Source organism: Brassica napus, chromosome A10, assembly GCF_020379485.1.
Source record: "Brassica napus cultivar Da-Ae chromosome A10, Da-Ae, whole genome shotgun sequence".
NCBI classification, from domain to species: Eukaryota; Viridiplantae; Streptophyta; class Magnoliopsida; order Brassicales; family Brassicaceae; genus Brassica; species Brassica napus.
In genome coordinates this window covers 5,072,534-5,092,509 of record NC_063443.1, presented here as the reverse complement: position 1 = coordinate 5,092,509, position 19,976 = coordinate 5,072,534, and the positions used below count along the sequence as shown (strand labels likewise).

The following is a 19,976-nucleotide window of genomic DNA, read 5'->3' as shown; positions in this document are numbered from 1 at the left end:
CTTAGGTTCACCCCTATGGTGAATGGTTAAATTCACCTCACCATTTATATACAACCAAAATACCTTGTAGGATTAATTAAAAAAGGTAATAAAATTAAAAAATAAATGACTCAGAAAAACAACACCGATACTAAAACCGTCCGTAAAACCCAAAACTCTAAAAATCAAAAATCTAACCCTAAACTTTAAACCCCAAATCATAAACCCTAAACCCCAAATCCTAAACCTTAAACCCAAAACCCAAATCCTAAACTTTAAACTCAAAATCCTAAAGCCTAAACTCTAAGCCCAAAATCCTAAACCCTAAACCCAAAACCTAACCCTAAATCCTAAATCCTGAACCTCCAAAACACAACCCTAAATTAATCCCTAAACTCATTACTTGATCAGAGTTCGGGTTTATGGTTTAGAGTTTTGGGTTTAGGGTTTATGATTTAAGGTTTAGAGTTTAGGGTTGATGGTTTAGGTTTATGGTCTTGGATTTTGGGTTTAGAATTTAGAATTTTAGGTTTATAGTTTAGGATTTAGGGTTTATGGTTTAGAGTTTTGGGTTTTAGGTTTAGAAATTAGGGTTTAGAATTTAGGATTTAGAGTTTAGGATTTGAAGTTTAGGGTTTAGATTTTAGATTTTTAGAATTTCGGGTTTTGTAGACGGCGTTAACGTTGGTGTTTTTTTTCAGCCGTTTTTTTTAAGTTTTATTGTTTTTTTACACTAATTTTACATGGCAATTTGGTTAGTTATAAAAGCTGAGGTGAATTTAACCATTCACCATAGGGGTGAACCCAAGTATTGTTCTTATCGTCGTATAAGAAAAATCCGCTCAGGCCGAAGATAGAATCAGCTCTCAAAAAATCAAAACATTCAGATATTCCACCATAACGGTAAAAACCGCAATCCACTAGCCAAGAATCACCTGCCGAAAAATTAACATGCTAAGAAAGGCGACATGCAAAATTTATCTACGAGATCATCATCAACGTTACTAAAATGCATGCTTATATAGCACATCTACATTCTACACGTCTATCTACGAGATCATCATCAACCTTACTAAAAGGCATGCTTATGTAGCACACCTACAAGTCTACCTACACTAACTCAGGCCAGGACACCATGTTTATGAAGCATATCGACAATCTATCTATAGTCAAGACCATGCACCCCTAAACCAGATGATAACAATCAACCTTAATGTCCTTACCCGTAGTATCATACCTATGAGTCTCTCTATTGGCTCAAGCTACGACATCTTGCTCACGAACCAAGGCAACTTCTTGCTCGCAAAGCAATAAGAAGCTTGGCGGTACAATAAACCTCAAAAAAATGTACAACATGAAATGTTCATGCCTTCAAACATGAAACTGGAAAATAAGGATCAATTGGCACAAATTAACTCATGAACAACACACTCAGGGCCGGCTTAGATGGGGGGCGAGCGGTGCGACTGCTCCGGGCCCAATCCGCTATCCACCTATTTCTTAATAGATAAGAGTCCGATTTTTTTAAAAAAATACATGTATTTTTATATTAAAAATAATAAAAAGCGTCCAAATTTCTTTTATATGAAAGTATTTTTTATTTCTATAGATTTATTTTTACAATACTTCTGGTGTTTATAAAAAACATATATCTATCATATTTTCTTTAAAAAAAATAATAATTTGAAAATTATTTTTTTTTTATCCCAGAGTCCATGACACCAATGAACCGGTCCTGAACTTGTTAAGAAGCGGACGTTGTTTGTGGGCTTCCAGGCCATGAAGAATCAGTAACGCTTACTGGGAAGGAACCTCCTGCCTAAAGTTTAAACGAAAAATTTTCTAGATAAATAATTTTTTTATGATATCTAAGAGATATACACAAAAAATTATAATGCTTAGAAGTACGGCGACTGAGACTAAGACATTCGACCTACTTTTAATACAATTATGCGGATACAAGTGTGGTTCATAACTCTAATACGTTGTATTTCTTTTATATTTCTTGTCCTCGTAATAACACAAAACAGTGACCGAATGAAACAAATATTTGCCTCATCTCTAAGACAACAAAGTCTAACGAAATGGCGCAGTTTAGCCTCATCGGTTTGTGTTAACGTCAGTTACAAGATAATCTCTAAGGTCTTATGCCAAAGATTAAAGAAAGTGTCACAAGGTCTGATATCGAAAACCCAGTCAGCCTTTGTTGTTTGGAAGACATATTTCAGACAATATCATGATTGCTCAAGAAATTTTTCATGCTCTTAGAACCAAGCCAAGTGGATGCAGTAAAAGAATGGCCATTAAGACGGACATGAGCAAAACATATGATAGGATGGAATGGTCGTTTATTGAAGCTGTCATGCGCAAGATGGGCTTTTGAAAAATCTGGATTACCTGGATAATGAGATGTATCACGTAAGTACAATATAAAGTACTCATGAATGGGCAGCCAAGAGGAAATATTATTCCAGGTAAAGGTCTACGTCAAGGAGATCCTTTGTCTCCTTTCATTTTTATTCTATTCACGGAAACGTTCGTTTGTCTTCTCAATCATGCAAAGAACCAAGGGAAGATAACGGGGATGCGTGTCACACGAACGTGTCCATCGGTATCCCACCTTCTCTTTGCTGATGATAGCCTTTTCTTCTGTAAGGCGGAGCCCCGTGAATGTGAAAAAGTAATGAAAGTAGTCAGGAAATATGGTAAAGCATCAGGCCAATGCATTAACTTTGATAAATCCTCCTTACTCTTTGGTAAGCGGATTAATGCAATTACTAGACAAGAAATTAAAGATGCACTTGGATTGGGACTCATTTGGGTATCCCAGAAGATATCACTGGCTCAAAATGCAAATTGTTTCCTTTCCTCAAGGATAAGCTGATGCATAGAGTGAATGGATGGACAGGTAGATGGCTCTCGAAAGGAGGAAATGAAATGTTGATCAAATCCATTCTAATTGCTCTCCCGACATATGTTATGTCCACTTTTCTGCTCCCATTGGAGATATGTGAAAATGTTGCCAGCGCCATTGCATAATTTTCGTGGAGTTCGAATCCACCAAAAAGAGGAATTCACTGGGCAAAATGGGAAAAAATTTGTTTACCAAGAGAGGAGGGTGAGATTGGATTTCGTATGATCTATGAGTTCAATCTGGCATTATTGGCAAAACAATTTTGGAGGCTAGTACAATATCCATGTTCGCTGGTTGCCTGAGTCTTGAGGGGAAGATACTATAGATTATGCTCGCCCTTGAGAGTAAACACTGTAAGCAGTCCATCCTACGTGTGGACTAGCATCTCTGCTGCAAGGAAGCTTTTGTTACTGGGGATAAGACAGAAGATAAATTCTGGTTATGAAAACAAAGTGTGAGAGGATCCATGGATTCCAATGACACCTGCTAGGTCAGCTACACCTGTAGCACCAATTATGCATCCAAATATGAGTGTCAGTGATCTCATTAATCAGGAATCGAAGGAATGGGATGTTGAGTTGCTGGAATATTATGTCAATCCTGCTGATATACCCTTTATAAGGAGTTTGGCCATAAGCACAACTCATCGACGAGACACATTCTGCTGGAGCTACACAAGGAATGGCCAATACACGGTTAAATCTAGATATTGGGTGGCTCAGAATCTATTAAAGACAGAGGAAGAAAAAGAAGTGTTGGAGCCAAGTATCACGAAGCTCCAAGCCTTTGTTTGGAAATTAAAGGCGCCAAAGAAAATATGTCATCTTATATGGCAATTGTTAATCGGTCATGTGACAGTAACGAGGAACTTAGTAAGGTGTAATATGAGATGTGATGACTATTGCCCAAGGTGTGGTGACCAAGAGGAATATGTAACTCATGCCATTTTTGAATACCCGCCAGCTATACAAGTTTGGTCACTATCATCAACTCCAACAAGTCTTGATGTTTTTTCAGTACCAAGCGTCTACACAAATATTTTTTACCTGTTATGGAGGAAGAACAAATTAATCGAACCAGAACAAGACAGGGACCCTTATCCCTGGATAATCTGGTATATTTGAAAGGCTCAAAATGATAAACTCTTTAGGGGGATAGACAGAGACCATTTGGAGCTTGTGTGGTATGCTGAAAGTGAATGTCAGGCATGATTCAATGCGAATGAGATGGTACCACCAATCGTACAAGAAAACAATAGGGAGGAACCGCAAGCCAGAAGCATGGGTAACATTTGCTTGCTAGATGGATGTTGGACATCATCTGCTCAATTCAGTGGATTTGGATGGGTCTAGATGGACAGTGGTGGGAACATTCAACTTATGGGGACACGGAATTTTTCTCGATGGGAATCAGCTTGGCATTCGGAAATAGAAGCAATGCGATGGGCGATGGAGAATATGCTTCAACATTCGTCATGCCAGGAGCTGATTGCAATGATTAATGAACCTTATGCATGTCCAAGCTTTGCAACGAAATTGGAGAGGACATAGATGCTACATATATGCTTCACGGATTTCAATATCTCTTATGTTCCACGAGCGCATAATCAAATTTCACACTTTTTAGGTAAAACAGCTAGATCCTTCCATAGGAAGTTACATTTTATTGGTTGTTCTGTTCCGGTCTGGCTACCCAGACCACCTCAAGTTTGAGTAATAGAATAGCCGTTCGATGAAAAAAAAACACAAAACAGTTTTCTTTTATATTTCTTGTCCTTCACAAAACAATTTTATTTTACCCAACATATTGTATTCTTATTAATTTTAAATTACAATTTTTAAAATTTGTACAGAAAAATATTCAAATTCTTGAAAATTTCTTATTTTTATTTCCTCTTTGGTTCAGTTTCACGATATTTTAATTAAGATAGTCAGTAATTATCAAAATAATTAACGAGAAAATTGCCAAAAATGACTCAAAAATTGATTTTGAATACAAAAGTATACCACAAATTCAATCAAATGCAAAATTAACTCCAAAAGGCTAGTAAAATTACAGCAACCTCATTATGACCAAACAAAAAATATGTTTGAGTTTTACCATTATAACCCTCCGCGTGAGAAGACTTATAAAGAAGTCTTCTCAGAGAAGACTTCTTTGCCAGTCTTCTCGTTCAGTAGATCTTTAAAATAATTTAAAATTTTTATAAAATATATTTGATGGGAAAAAATTGAAATCATGTAATAATAAACATTTCTAAATGATGTAAATTTAGTTTTACTAAAATTGAATTATTTTCGACATAGATGAGTGAAAGTAGATTAACTCAGATAGTCCTTGGTTTAGGGTTTGGTAACATATGTTATAATATTGTTAGTATATTAAGGGTTAAAATTTTGAAATCTTATCTTTTGTACTTTTTAAAAAAAAGATTGACAGATATGTGTTTAGTGACTATATAATAACTTGATTTAAACACTTTCTAAGTATCTTAAAAGTTTAAGGAAGTGTTTTTTTAGTTATTTGATTATAGGGTCTTGAACTCACAAAAGAATTCTTGGGACTTTCCAAAAAATCTTCTGACAAATTCCACCTAAATTTTAGTAGAATTTAGGGTTTCGCCTAAATTTTAGAAGAATTTAGGTTTCTCACCTAAATCGAAGTCTTCCAGAAGTCTTCTAGGGAAAGTCCTCTCATCTATCAGATCTTAAAAGTAATTACTAAATTTTATAAAAAAATATTTTGAAAGCAAAAAAATTAAAATCATGTATTAATAAACATTTCTAAATGATGGAAATTTAGGTTTACTAAAATTGAATTATTTTTAACATAGATGAGTGAATATAGATTGAGTCTTGATAGCCTTCGGTTTAGGGTTTGGTAACATATGTTATAGTATTGTTAAATTTTTAGGGTTATATTTTGAAATCTTATCTTTTTTTTAGTTTGACATATATGTGTTTAATGACTATCTAATTACTTGATTAAAACACTTCATAAGTTTCTTTTAACTTTAAGGAAGTGTTTTTGCTTAGTTATTTGATTATAGGGTCTGAAAGACTCCAATAAGACTTTGGTTTAGGGTTTATTAAAATATGTTATAGTATTGTTTGTATTTAGGGTTAAATTTTAGAATCTTAACTTTAAAAGAAAAAAATTGACCTACATGTGTTTAGTTTTGTGTATGTTAAATATTTTATAAGTTGATTTTAAGTTTAATGAATTTTTTTTTGCTATTTAGTTAGTTATTTGATTAGGTTATAGTTTAGAAAACTTCTAGAAGACTTCCAAGAACTCTTTTGACATATTCCCGTCTAAATTTTAGTAAAATTTAGGTTTTCCGCCTAAAACAAAGTCTTAGGTTTCCCGCCTCAAGCAAAGTCTTCTAGAAGTCTTCTCATGTGTTTTATTTTAGGGTCTAGAAGTCTTCTGTATCGAAAATATTTAACCAAATTGAATTTGTGTCTTTATATATAAAGAAAATTTATACATTTTCTTTATTCCTCTCAATTGGCTGCAACAAAAATATAATGTTTCTCACTCTATAACTCTCCAACCTCTTTCTAATCTCTTTGAACATCAAAACACCAAATTTTAACTCAATTTCTCTTATTTTTCTTTTGTCTTCTCACTAATATATCCCTTTTATGTACGTTCTTTATTACATGGTTTTCATTTTTCACTACTTCAAAGGTAGATCTATAAATTTTGGATATGTATTGTTGTGTGTTTTATATATTAGATTCTAAAATGCTATAGATTCAACCTAATGTGACTGTTTTTTTTATTATTAGAGCATAAAATTATATTTTTGAAGTTTTTCTCTATTTCGAAGCCTTTTGAATGTTTTTCGAATTTGCAGGTTTTTCACATGTGAGACAGACTTTGAAAGACTTCCCAGAAAACTCACTGAAGACTTCTTGAAAGACTTTAGGCAAGTCTTCTAATGCATTTTATGATAGAAGACTTCCCACAAAGTATTCTAGAAGTCTTTAGAAGTCTTCTGCCCAAAGTGGTACAAATTTTAGATATGTATTTTGTGTGTTTTATATATTAGATTCTAAAAAGTTATAGATCCAACCTAATTTTATCGTTTTGTTTATTAGTTAAGCATAAAGAATTTATATTTGAAGTTTTCTCTGTTTTGAAGTTATTTGAATGCTTTTGTATATGCAGATCTTTTCAGATCTGAGTTAGACTTTGGAAAACTTCTCAGAAGACTCTTGGAAAAATTTCAGAAGACTCTTGAAAGATTCTCGGAAGACTCTTGGAAGACTTTGCCATAATATTTCCCATGAAGTCTTTGGGAAGTCTTCCGAAGTCTTATGCCCAAAGTGGTAACAAAGGAATGATGTCAAGTGAAGTCCAAGATTATCTATGTGGAGGAACAATATCTAGCTCCATGTGTAATAGTTTTGTTTATGGTCTGCTCTATGATTTGTATGTGTACTATTTTAGTTGTAATTTTTTTTGTAAACTTGAAGAGATGTTAAACAAAAAAAATGTGGTATATATGCTCATGTTTTTTTCTAAAAGTACTTGACATTATTGAAGTTATTGATACAACATTCAAAGAAAGTTTTTTAACAATTCCACTCATTCATAACAAAACACAACAACACAAAAACTTTGTCAAATTTACTAAAACTAAGAGAGAAGACTTCACAAGAAAACTTAGTCAAATTCACAAAAGATCAAACTTGAATTTTAAGTGAAAATTGAAATTTTAAATCTCATGTAAGTTAAAAATGATATCTTACGATCTAAAAAGATACATTAAACCACATGACTTGATATTCTTGAAGTTACTTAACACTTTTGAAAGTTAAAAACATACCTTTAAGTTACTTAACACTCTTGAAAATCTAAGTCTTCTAGAGAAGACTTCTTAAGAAGTCTTTTTGGATTAGCTAAAAACATTAGTAAACATAAATATTTAAAATCTCATAATTATCACCAAATAAGTTATGAATTTCATCCATGAGCCCAAATATTAACTAATACACATGAATTAATAAGAAAATACTAAAAATTCATTTTAATTGTAGAGAGAATAAAAATTTATTAAACATTAACGTAAAATACTTCCGTAGAAGTCTTCATAAAAAGAAAGAAAGAAAATATAATGACATTTTCGCAAATAACTCGAATTTTTAGAGTGAATAAAGAAAAAAGGTTTTAAAAAGTATAGATTATTTTGTGTTTGATTTGAAATTTTAGGTCATATATAAAAAAACTCATAATTAACCGTGTAGATCGTGTATATAATCCAGTAATTAATAAAACAATAAACAGTGTGGGTCGTGTATATATATGTGTGAATAGATACATCACATGTGGATAGGTACATCACATATGGATAGGTACAACACATGTGGATAGGTACATCACATAGGAAAATACGATCACTCCTCTCTCTAATAAAGCTCGGATCAAAACGACTAATCTCAGTTAACACGATTAATATTAATTGTACTTATTGTTTTTAATATTATTTTTTTATGTCGATAAAGCCCAGATTAAAAAGACTAATATCAAAATTCATATAATTTTTTGTCAACTACAAGATCTGTCCACACCAAAATATATCGTAGATTACCTAAGATAAGATATATGCTTAGAACATGATTAGTGGAAGTTCTTATGGTGAAGTTTTTAGCTGAATATAAGAAATTGTCATTTAATTTTTAACTAAAAAAAAGTTAAGAACCGGTTTTTAAATATCTAAGTCAAATTCACAATGAACTTTGAATAGGATTATTTTACTTTTGTCATGTTACATGTATATTAGCTGCACGTTAGTATCATTGATATTCGCGGCCTAAAATAAAATAATATAACCTCAAAGATTTCTTTTTTTTTTTCTTTTTTGAACTAATTTTTAACCTCAAAGATTTCACTCTTCAGAGCAAACCAAAAAAAGACTATAAATCAGACGTATTACTCCCCGAGTATTACATCTTGCTTCATACAAGAGTTTATTTTTTCACATTTTTCAGCATATATACATGACGTCGTCTATGTTTAGATCTCCTTGCAAAATTCCGACAATGAAAGCGTTTGAACAGAAGAGCTACTTGAGCCTGAACGCAGCATCGTATAACGTGAGAATCAATCCTTTCCGACGAACAGAAGTTTCTTGTCAACTGCAAGAGATCGACTCCTCCATGAAATGGCCCGTAATTGCTCACGAGGAGGTTCTGGTAAAGAGTAAACCAGCCGAGCCTGTGATTCATCAGCCTCTTGTACGTAAACATTCTTCTCTTCAATTTATTTTGTTCTTCACAATTTAATGCGGGTTTAATTGTTATTTAGCACCTAAGCAGACGTGCACGTCGTAACCGAAAGTCCCCTACTCAGAGAGCTGCCTTTCAAGAAACTAATATATCTCCTGATAATTTCATATACCCGGTCTTCATTCATCAAGGTGAGCTTGAGTTTTCGTTGAAAGCTAATACGGTTGTAAAAAAAAACACTAATAGTTTTGTGCATTAACATCTCTTTTTTTTTGTCGCAGGTGAGGTAGACATTCCGATAAAAACGATGCCCGGACGTTACATGCTTGGCTGGAGACACGGCCTCATTGAAGAAGTGAGTATTGTGTCTTTTCAAAAACTTAGACTGGGCAACTGATGTCTTCTCATTTTACTTATAAATTATTTTATTTGATCACGATTTTGCTAACTGCCCTTCCGTGTGTATTTTGGGAGGAATATAGGTTGCAAAGGCAAGAGATGTTGGTGTGAATAGCATAATGTTGTATCCAAAAGTTCCTGATACGTTAAAGGTTTCCTCACTTTCTTCTTCTTTATAATCAACCCACATGAAGTTCCCATACATTTAATAATCAAAATTAACCTTTATTATAGTCTCCAATAGGAGAAGAGGCTTTCAACGACAATGGTCTAGTGCAACGAGCAGTTGGTCTTCTTAAAGCTAGATTCCCTGATCTCGTAAGATACATGTAGTTATGTCCTCTTTGCTCACTAGGAAGAGGAAGTGGTCCTTAACATGAATTTTATTCTTTTGTTCTAATTTCAAAAGGTTATTTACACTGATGTCAATTTTGACGAGTACTCTTCTAGTGGCCATGGTGGGATCATAGGAGAAGATGGTAGGAAATGTTTTATGTATTGTTAAATAAAACAAGACCTTTTCCGTAGTAATTTAGGAAACATTCATCGGTCTTACAGGTGTGATATTGAACGATGAAACGATTCACCAACTGCGCAAACAAGCAGTTTCTCAGGCTCGAGCTGGAGCAGATGTTGTTTGTACCAGTGAGATGTTAGATGGTCGTGTTGGTGCGGTTCGTGCAGCTCTGGATGCTAAGGGTTTTCACCATGTTTCCATCATGTCTTACTCTGTCAAGTAAAATACTACATCTTACTTTATTTTCTATAATTAATTCCAATCTAATTAATTGTAGTGACTCTACCAACAGGTATACAAGTTCATTGTATGGCCGTTTTCGCAAAGTGCAATTGGACAAGAAAACGTAAAACCACTGTAGTCTTCATCGTTTATTTATGTTGCCTTAACAGGTTATTAGTATATATTTCCTATTGAAACCAAAATATTTATCATTTAAAAATATTAATAACCATAATTCATAAACGCACACACCAAAGACTACTCCACACCAAATGCTACGAGACGACAGAAACTTTGTTTGCATTTAGTATTTTCGTTTACTCTTTGCCAATATGTTTCAATTTAAAACATAACAAGATTTGTGTTTTTGTCAACACGATTTGTGTTAAAAATCTGAAAATGTTTTAACTAATTGTTTTTACATGTATATCAGTTTACTCGGTTGAAATCAGTACAACCAAAATGGATGATTTTGTCTTGTGAGTGTATTTATTATGTTCGTTTGCTTTGCTTGCCCTACTAATTGATTTGTAATTGTTGTTAAATTTGAGGAACTAAAAGTTATCAGATAAACCCAGCAAATTCAAGAGAGGCATTGATGGAAGCACGGGAAGATGAAGCTGAAGGAGCAGATATCCTAATGGTGAAGCCAGCGCTTCCTTCTCTCGATATCATACGTTTATTGAAGGATCAAACTCTGTTACCCATTGGAGCTTGCCAGGTTTCTGGTGAGTACTCAATGATAAAAGCCGCAGGACTTCTAAAAATGATCGATGAGGAAAAGGTTATGATGGAGTCATTGATCTGCTTACGCCGAGCTGGTGCCGATCTCATTCTTACTTACTTCGCCCTTCAAGCTGCTACAATACTATGCCACGAAAATAAAAGAAATTATTTCAACTAGTCGTCGATTATTTCCGTTCGTTTTGTGTTTATTACATATATATATACATCCACAACCAGAATTAATTGTACAACTTGAAAAACTTTTTTAAGAATAAAAATGTACTTTTTACACATACGCAAACTCAGAAATTTTTGTTTTTTTTTTTTTGAAATTGACTAGACTTCTTTCATATCTACTACTTCCATTCATTGAAAATTATCTTGTATTATTAATATTCTCATGTATCTTTACAACATATTCCGTTAGGACACAGCAATATCCCAATTCGAGCGAACAATATGTTTTTCATCGTTACGTAAAGCTGGCTACGCAGAGGCGGGCCTACCGGCTCCGTATGCATGCTTGAGAATTATTCTCTCTATTTTTAAATAAGAGTTACTTTGACGTTTTTGACACATATTAAGAAAGGACAGAAATATATGTAAGGGCCTGTTTGTTTCTCCACTTGGAGAGATCATCTGTATCAAGATGAGAGTTTTGTTTGTTTAGGCACTAAAAGTGCAATTCATTCAAATGGATCATCCGGATAACTTTTGGAAATTTAGGCTTAATTTTAAAGTCCATTCAGCTGAACCAATTTGGATCATTTGAATGGAGATGGTTCATTCAAAATGGTATAAATTCTATTATGCCCCTAATGTAATTCACAAATTACAAAACCTAAACATAATATCATTTTTGTCACAAACGAAAACTGACAAAACTACAAACACTTTTTCCCGTGCTAAAATTTTTTTTTTCACGCCAAAACCCCAAAACGCATTTTCCCGCTAAAATTGCAAAAAAATATTTTCCCGTCAAAATTGCAAAAACGTGTTTTCCCGCAAAAACCAAAAAACATGTTTTCATGCACAAATCACAAAAAAAAAATGTTTTCACGCCAACACCCCAAAATACATTTTTCCGCCAAAACACAAAAAACATGTTTTCCCGCCAAAGTCGCAAAACGTGTTTTACCGCCAAAATTGCAAAAACGTACTTTCCCGCCAAAATTGCAAAAACGTACTTTCCCGCCAAAACCAAAAAAACGTGTTTTCCCGCCAAAACCAAAAAACGTGTTTTCTCGCCAAAACCGCAAAAACGTGCTTTCCCGCCAAAACCGCAAAACTGCGTTTTCCCGCTAAAAACGCAAAAACGCGTTTTCTCGCCAAAACCGCAAAAACGTGCTTTCCCGCCAAAACCACAAAACTGCGTTTTCCCGCCAAAACCGCAAAACCGCGTTTTCCAGCCAAAACAGCAAAAGCACGTTTTTCCGCCAAAATCGCAAAAATGCGTTTTCCCGCCAAAAACATGTTTTCCTGCCAAAACTGCAAAATTGGGTTTTCCCGCCAAAACCGCAAAAACGCGTTTTCCCGTCAAAACCGCAAAAATGCATTTTTCCGCCAAAATCGCAAAAACGTGGTTCCCTCCAAAACCGCAAAACGTGTTTTCTCGCCAAAAACGTGTTTCCCAACAAAACCGCAAAAACCTGTTTTCCCGCCAAAACCGAAAATTTGTATTTTCCCGCCAAAACCAAAAAATCTCGTTTTCCCGCCAGAACCAAAAAATCTTCTTTTTCGCTAAAACCGAAAAATCTTGTTTTCCCGCCCAAACCGCAAAAAAGAAAACTCGTTAATTTTGAAATAATTCTAATGTAAATATATTAAATTAAATAATTAAATGTAATATAGTTAAAATTAATATCAAACATATGATTAAATCAACATAAGGGTATTTTGGTAATTTGTTTGCTAAACTCATTTGAATGGATATGAAAATAAAGAAACAAACATAAGATCCATTTAGATGATTCATCTAGATGAGCTATGTGGATGGACAAACAAACAATCACAAAAATCTGAATGGATCATTTGAATAGATCATACAAATGAATCATTTGAATGGAAATGACAAATGATGAAACAAACGGCCCCTAAGTTGTTATTAGTTATACATATTTGATCAATAGTATTTGAGATAAATAAATTATTTTTAAAATCAATGTACTTTTCAATTAATTTTCAGCTAAAAATAAGAATAATTTGCATTAAAATTGTAAATGACATTTTTTGTAATAATAAAAAAATATTAAAATAATACTTATTATAAAACAGAGGGAATACTTTGGTATCTTTTCATATATTTTAAATGCAGTTTCTTCCCCCCTAAACCCTTAATTTATCGACTATTTAACCGTTGAAATTATCACCATTTGACGTTACTTGTGATTCGTTTACCTCACTTGCAAGCTAAGAATTAAATATGGAAGCGTGGAATTTACGAAGATTGAATCTTAGATCAATCCTTAAACTGCTACAAACTCTTATGTATGTGGTGGAAAAAAAGAAATTAATATCTCACTGAGGCCAAGAAAAATATTGATCCAAAAACTTTGTAATCTTACTCGTCTGTGTATGCTTTCGAATTCCGCATTTTTCTTCTTGGATTTTGAGAATTGTCAACCTTGCAGTTATCTTCAGTTGACGTTACTGTTCTTTGTTTCACTTGCAAGCTAGGAATCAAATATGATCTGTTGTAAGTATCACAAATCTTAATTAATCGTGGTGAGTTTAACCTACCAACTTCGTAGCATATACACATTCCAATAAATCCCGTATAAAATACCGAAAAAGTTGACCGAAATAACACTATTTAGATATAAAATTCACTACATTTTGGACGAGTCTTTTTTTTTTGACTAAGGGCAGATTTTGGACGAGTCTTCTTATGCAATACACTACATTTTGGACGAGTCTTTTTTTTTGACTAAGGGCAGATTTTGGACGAGTCTTCTTATGCAATACACTACATTTTGGACGAGTCTTCTTATGCAATATATGCGGTCTATACGTTTAAAATAAAAAGGAAAAAAAGTTCATAAACACTGTCGACGCAATGATGGATAATAATTTTACGCAACAAACACCTAAAACAAAATCACCCAAAAAAGTGGGAAGATTATCTTTATTCTTATGAACGTATATCATTTAAGTATCTCTCAGCCACAGCGGCGTGAACAGCGGCTCCAACCGGTAAACTATCTTCATCGATCATAAAATGCGGTGAATGGCCAATGTGGACTGATCCAAGTTCCTCATTTCTTATGCCAATGAAGTAGAATGCGGCCGGGATGACCTCCGAGTAGAATGCAAAATCTTCCGCTCCCATAACTTGTGGAGCCACCGCGAAGTTGTTTTCTCCCAACAAATCAACGGTGACTTTTTTCAAGTGTGTGTACATTCCGTCGTCGTTTGTGGTTGGCGGGTAGATTGCGTTCTGCTCCTCAAAGAAATTCAGTGTCGCTTTGCAACCGAAAACCCCTACCTGTTCCACTAGTACCTGCGTTACAAAAGATGCATATTTTAAATACGGTAACGCATGACTAGTAGATATCCATGATATATCTGCATTATCCACTCCAATTTCTACTCAACTATTGTCATTTTAAAACAAAGATTGGTTACAAGATGTGCTCCTTCTCGGTTTATATTCCTATCGGGTTATAATAATTGTTTATAAACAAGTAGATACCAACTGTTCAAAAAAAAAAAAGTAGATACCAAAATAAAGACCTGATATGAGCTGGTAAACAATGGATTAGTCTTTTGTTGTGAGGTTTCAACCAAGAGCTTTAAATATAATATCATAAGAAATTACTTATTTTAAAGTTTTAAAAGTGAAGAAAAAAAGATCTTAAAAATTTAGTTGCATTTAGTTCGATTATACTAAACTAATTATGGTTTGTTTTAGTGTCAACTTTAATTTTCTCTTAAGTGTATAACATTAACAAATCAGGTACACATATATTTCTCCGATTGAGTTTAATATATAATATTTGGGTTTCAATTCAGTTTGAACAACAAAAGCAAACTGCATGCCACTTTGAATGGATCTAAATTTCGTTGGGCCCTGTTAGGGTAGTGTTGGAACTTTTGAGTCTATCGTTTTGTACCGGATCAGGACTAAGAAAATAAAATTGCAAAAGAAACCATAATTATAATCCAAGTGGTTATACGATACGCACCTCTCGAATACGCTTCATAAGGTAGTAGAAGCTTGAGTTGGAAAAAGCTCTGAAAGTGCCCCCAAGAACCACCGTATCCGGCACTGCATCGAGACTGTGACCGCCATCAAACGAAGTCACCGACACAACCTAAATTTCGATAAAATACGAATCAGAATTTCACTTTTAGAAATTATCAAATATCTTGCGGTGGCTTTTCAGAAGCACCTGAGCATCAAGAGGACTAGCTTCACGTGATACAATGCCTTGAAGGCTTATGACGGCTGAAGAAGCTGCAATAATAAGATCAGCAGAGCTTCCGGACTCTTCCGAAGTAATGATTGCCCGGAAAAATCCACATCCCGCGAGCAGAGGACCACTCCTAGATCCAATGACACCCGTTGGATGCTCGTGGGAAACATGGACTGCAAAGATAGCCTCCACGTCATCCAAGGCTCCGTCTTCAATCATCTTCTTGGCACCGTTTCCAGCTTCTTCTGCTGGTTGGAATAGTAGAATCACTGTTCCCTTTAAAATTCAGTACGAACCAATGTTCTTCATAGGTTAGATGATGCAGCAAATATTGTCATAGCATAACTATTAATTAAAATGAGTTTGTAATCAAGTATAATTTAATTGTTTTAAAATTTTACACTATTACGGCAGACCCGTTAAAAATGTGTAGTATTTGATTGAATTCGGAAGTTTCCCCTTATCTTTAAAAGCAAATCATCAAAGCAAAACATGCACTGATCCACCAGCAACAAGTCAGAATTTTTTTTTTTTTTTTTTTTGTTAAAGCACGAGTCAAAATAGATATAATCCACTCTTAAATAATCAATGAAACAACAAAAGTTTAAAATGTAAGTTATGCAAGTTTCTAACGGTTGTAAAAAAAAAAAAGTTTCTACCAACTAATGTTTTTTCTTACGTTTAGTTAAAATCCAATAAACTAGTTAATGATAAAAGAGTCTCATGAAGTACCTTGAGAAGATGTTCACGACACTTAAGAATCTGAGCAGCACCAAGAAGCATAGTGACATGTGCATCATGACCACAAGCGTGCATTTTGCCTGCAACTTTGCTTTTGTGTTTCCATTCAACTGCTTCCTATTTTATATGACCACAGCAGCGTTAGTTCTGCTAATAAATAAAAAAGTAGCAAAGCACTGTGCGTTATCTATAGGGGTTATTTGTGAAATAGCCAAACAAGAAAATAAAATTAGATTTTTTAGAAAGAGAGTAGAGAGAGATAGGAAGAGAAAGGGGGAGAGAGAATAGGAATTTGGTTAGTTTGTGAATTTTGGTGTTTTTCTTAGGTGCAATTTCTCTTATCTATAACCATTTCACATCAACCACACAATCTATCATCATCGTATCTCATGTGAGACAGTCTCTCTGTCACCGAATAACCATAAAAAAGAACACAAAATTTCCTAAATCGGCATATTGCACATGGTAATGTAAGTTGCATTATTTCTCTTATCTTTGAATTTCATACGAAAACTTTAGCTTAAAAAATTATAAGTATTAACCAGAACGCATATAGAAAAGTCTTGTTGTTTCAATGGTCATGATTTAGTTTTTTTTTTGCCAGATAACAAATCCTAAAATACTTGTAATTAATTTTCAGCGTAATTTTGTTCGATATAATTAAATAACTTAGGTGATTTTAAGATATATTATGTTTTAATATATATATATATATATATATATATGCAATTTAGCTTCTTCTTTTTTTAAGTTCAACTGTTTCTTATTTGATTTTACATGACCACAATTAATATGTTTTCTAAGCAATATGCGTTATCTATTAACCATTTCACATCGACCGCACAATCTACCATCCTAATCTCTCATATGACGCGGACTCTTTGTCAGCGAGAAACAATATAAAAACGGCCAATATTTCCGAAAATAGATGTTTCACATGGTCAAGTGGAGCGGAACAAATAAATAATATGTATAATAAAGTAACTCTATAATAGAGCGAAACAAATAAATTTATAATAAAATTGGATGTTGTTTTAATAATACTCTATTTTAGAGTGAAAAATGGAATGATGAACAAATAATAAAAAAAATTGTTCTATATATAGAGTAAAAAATAGGTTTACACTATTATAAAGTAGAAAATAGAATATCATTGAAGTATTTTTACTTTAAATTCTATTTTAGAAAAAAAAATAGAGTGGAATTGGAAATGTCCTAAAAACTATAATTTAAAACATTTCTGATTACATTGAGAAATTGAACATCGAAACGAAATTAAATTTTGCATTTGTTTTCAACCTTTGACTTTCTTTACGAAAATATTAGTCAAATATTTTAATGTCTTAACAAGAAAAACATACAGAAGAGTGAGGTATATTTAACTAAAAGTTTCAGATAATTTGTATCAGAATGACAAATCTCAAACGAGGATTTAAAAAACACTTTAAAATCCAGTGTTATTGAACTTGTCATTTTAACGAATACTCTAAAATCTACTATTATTAGATAAAAATTAAGTTGGAGATTTTAGAATGTTTTAAATGTTTATAAAGTGTTTGAGAGAGGTTTCTTAGTTATAAAAATAAAATTTCAAATCTCATGGTTTTAGATAAGATTCTATAGTTTTTTTGACAAAAATCACACCAAATTCTAGTATTCACCTAAAATCATCTAAAAACTCACTAAAGTCAAATCACTTCAAAATTCAGATTCTATATAAATTCCCTTAGAATGTGTTGAGACTTAACTAGTTCAAACAGTATTATCTTTCTCTCCACAAATACCAAAAAAATATATTTTAATTATTGTTGAACAGAATAACTAAAGTAAATAAATAAATAAAGAAAATTTCATTTTTTGTCAACAAAGAAAATTTCATTTAAATGATATAGTCTTAGAAAATGAGAGTAATTATATTTTTTGCTAATTTTGTAGATACTTGTGACAACAAATCAAAGGCATGTTGTTTTTTTTAAGGCATATTGTTTCACACAAGCATTTCCATTAGACCATGCTTTGTTTTTTTATTTGCAAATGAGTCAAGATAAAATTTCCGTAAATATTTGTGACATTTCCAGCATAATTATTCAAAACAGAATAAATTTCGGTGATTTATCCGTGACTTTCTATTGTCAAAATTCACGTGCGATAAAAATATCGCATTTATTTAAGGAAATTACTGTGTCTTTTCCACAAATTATCCCTGTTTACCCTTTTTGTCGCCATTATCCCATTTACAATCTACCAATACTGTGTATAATAAACACACATATCTATACACAATCGACTAAAATATCAGATTTAAGACATTTAAGTTTTTTCTTTATGTTGATCAAAAAAAAAAAAGAAGTTTTTTCTTTACAAAGGAAAGTTTTGTTTACCTGAATAGGAAGGGCATCCATATCAGCTCGAACAGCAACAAAAGGGGGGCCACCGGATCCGATCCAAGCCCGAATACCCGTTTTAGCTAGCGGATACTTGTACCGAATACCCAAACGATCCAGCTCGGTCCGAACGAGCCTACTCGTCTCATACTCCTCAAACGCAAGCTCCGGGTTTTCATGAATTGTTCTCCTCACGCGTTTGAGCCACGCCACGTTCTCCGGTTCGTGAGCTAGCCGGAGAATTTCATCGGAACAGACTTGGGTCCATAGCCGACACTCATCTGATCCGACCCGACTTGGTATACTGGACGACTGGTTTTTAACCGGCGTTGTCCGTAGTAATATATTGTTGTTTGGAAATTTGACTTGGATGAAAGGTAAATCGGTGGCGATGTTGAGAGAGACGATTGTTATGGCTAAAGAGATGAAAAGAAGGTTGAGTTTTTGGAGACCGTCCATAATTTGTTCTGTTTTTTGAGAGAGAGAAAGAAGAGACAGAGATTTGTGATTTGGGATTTGGGCATGTGGGGATAAAAAAGAATAAGAGAGAGAGAGAGAAAACAGAAACTGAGAGAAGAGGGAGGAGAGATTTTGACATGTGGGGAGTATGAAAGGTAAGAGAGCAAATTAGTCACGTGGGTTATTAGACGTCGAATCGTAACGGCTGGATGGACCCACGCTTCAACAAGGAGGATTCTTCAGGCTTTTTCAGCGACTTTTTAGTTTTGACACGCCTCTTTGATCTTAGGACTTATTGATCTTATTTCATCAGATCCTTTTTGTTGTTATGATGGACGGTGTATACTATAAAATAACTTATAGTTTCATATATAGTAACGAAAAATTTAAACTAATGTGAAATTGTATACCTATAGAAAAGTGATAATAGTGATACAAGACGAGAACGAAAAAAAATATGATAAGAGGAAGAAGGAAGAAGAAATGGTTTATACAATTGATCGAAACAATCTTCATAAAGAAAAAAAATAATTTGCGTGCATAGTGACAGTGGGATCCACACAGTAAATATTCACACGAAAATGTTAAACTTCAGTGCGTAGATTCTTGACATTGTTTTCCATCACATATATAATACTCTTTTTTGGAGACCAGTGTCACTATCATTTTACTTCGTTAAACATCTTTTCAGAAAAACCCAATGGAAAAACCATGGTAAGGTAAAAAAGAGTACAACCACGTAAACTTCCCTTGAATAAGAAGTCATAAATCCTTCTGATGACGCATTCCAATGTTATGAACATGTTTTCTGAATACCGAGGTAGAAAGTGCTTTTGTGAAGAGGTCAGCTGCATTGTCGCATGATCATACATATCTTACTTCAATCTCTTTATTCTTCTCAAGCTCTTGAGTATATGAAAAGAATTTCAGATGAATATGCTTCGTTCTATAGCCTTTGATATATATTTCCTTTGTTTTAGCAAC

The 19,976-nt window shown here is 33.4% G+C and overlaps 2 protein-coding genes across 2 annotated transcripts; one reads left to right on the top strand and one right to left on the bottom strand.

The window, feature by feature from the left end:
* Positions 1 to 5,705: 5,705 nt before the first annotated feature.
* LOC106414323 (probable delta-aminolevulinic acid dehydratase 2, chloroplastic) lies at positions 5,706 to 11,286 on the top strand. Its single transcript, XM_022693066.2, has 9 exons — positions 5,706 to 9,138; positions 9,209 to 9,320; positions 9,411 to 9,484; positions 9,612 to 9,680; positions 9,763 to 9,846; positions 9,938 to 10,007; positions 10,087 to 10,264; positions 10,338 to 10,391; positions 10,829 to 11,286. The coding sequence occupies exons 1-9, from the start codon at positions 8,902 to 8,904 to the stop codon at positions 11,169 to 11,171; spliced, it is 1,221 nt and encodes a 406-aa protein (XP_022548787.2). The 5' UTR covers positions 5,706 to 8,901; the 3' UTR covers positions 11,172 to 11,286.
* Positions 11,287 to 13,979: 2,693 nt separating this feature from the next.
* LOC106416276 (IAA-amino acid hydrolase ILR1-like 6) lies at positions 13,980 to 19,113 on the bottom strand. The gene is made up of 5 exons (XM_013857134.3): positions 18,531 to 19,113; positions 16,141 to 16,266; positions 15,385 to 15,684; positions 15,178 to 15,306; positions 13,980 to 14,492 (listed from the first exon to the last, which is right to left on the bottom strand). Exons 1-5 carry the CDS (start codon positions 18,990 to 18,992, stop codon positions 14,124 to 14,126), a joined length of 1,386 nt encoding a protein of 461 aa, XP_013712588.1. The 5' UTR covers positions 18,993 to 19,113; the 3' UTR covers positions 13,980 to 14,123.
* Positions 19,114 to 19,976: the final 863 nt, after the last annotated feature.

What these genes read in the sequence shown, in the direction of transcription:
- LOC106416276 (XM_013857134.3), bottom strand. Translation starts at nt 18,992, where the DNA reads ATGGACGGTCTCCAAAAACTCAACCTTCTTTTCATCTCTTTAGCCATA. An exon ending in GTCGTGAACATCTTCTCAAG is followed by an intron (nt 15,685 to 16,140) that starts GTACTTCATGAG and finishes TGAATTTTAAAG; the next exon opens with GGAACAGTGATTCTACTATT. An exon ending in CTAGTCCTCTTGATGCTCAG is followed by an intron (nt 15,307 to 15,384) that starts GTGCTTCTGAAA and finishes ATCGAAATTTAG; the next exon opens with GTTGTGTCGGTGACTTCGTT.
- LOC106414323 (XM_022693066.2), top strand. Translation starts at nt 8,902, where the DNA reads ATGACGTCGTCTATGTTTAGATCTCCTTGCAAAATTCCGACAATGAAA. An exon ending in CTGTGATTCATCAGCCTCTT is followed by an intron (nt 9,139 to 9,208) that starts GTACGTAAACAT and finishes ATTGTTATTTAG; the next exon opens with CACCTAAGCAGACGTGCACG. An exon ending in TGGGATCATAGGAGAAGATG is followed by an intron (nt 10,008 to 10,086) that starts GTAGGAAATGTT and finishes TCGGTCTTACAG; the next exon opens with GTGTGATATTGAACGATGAA.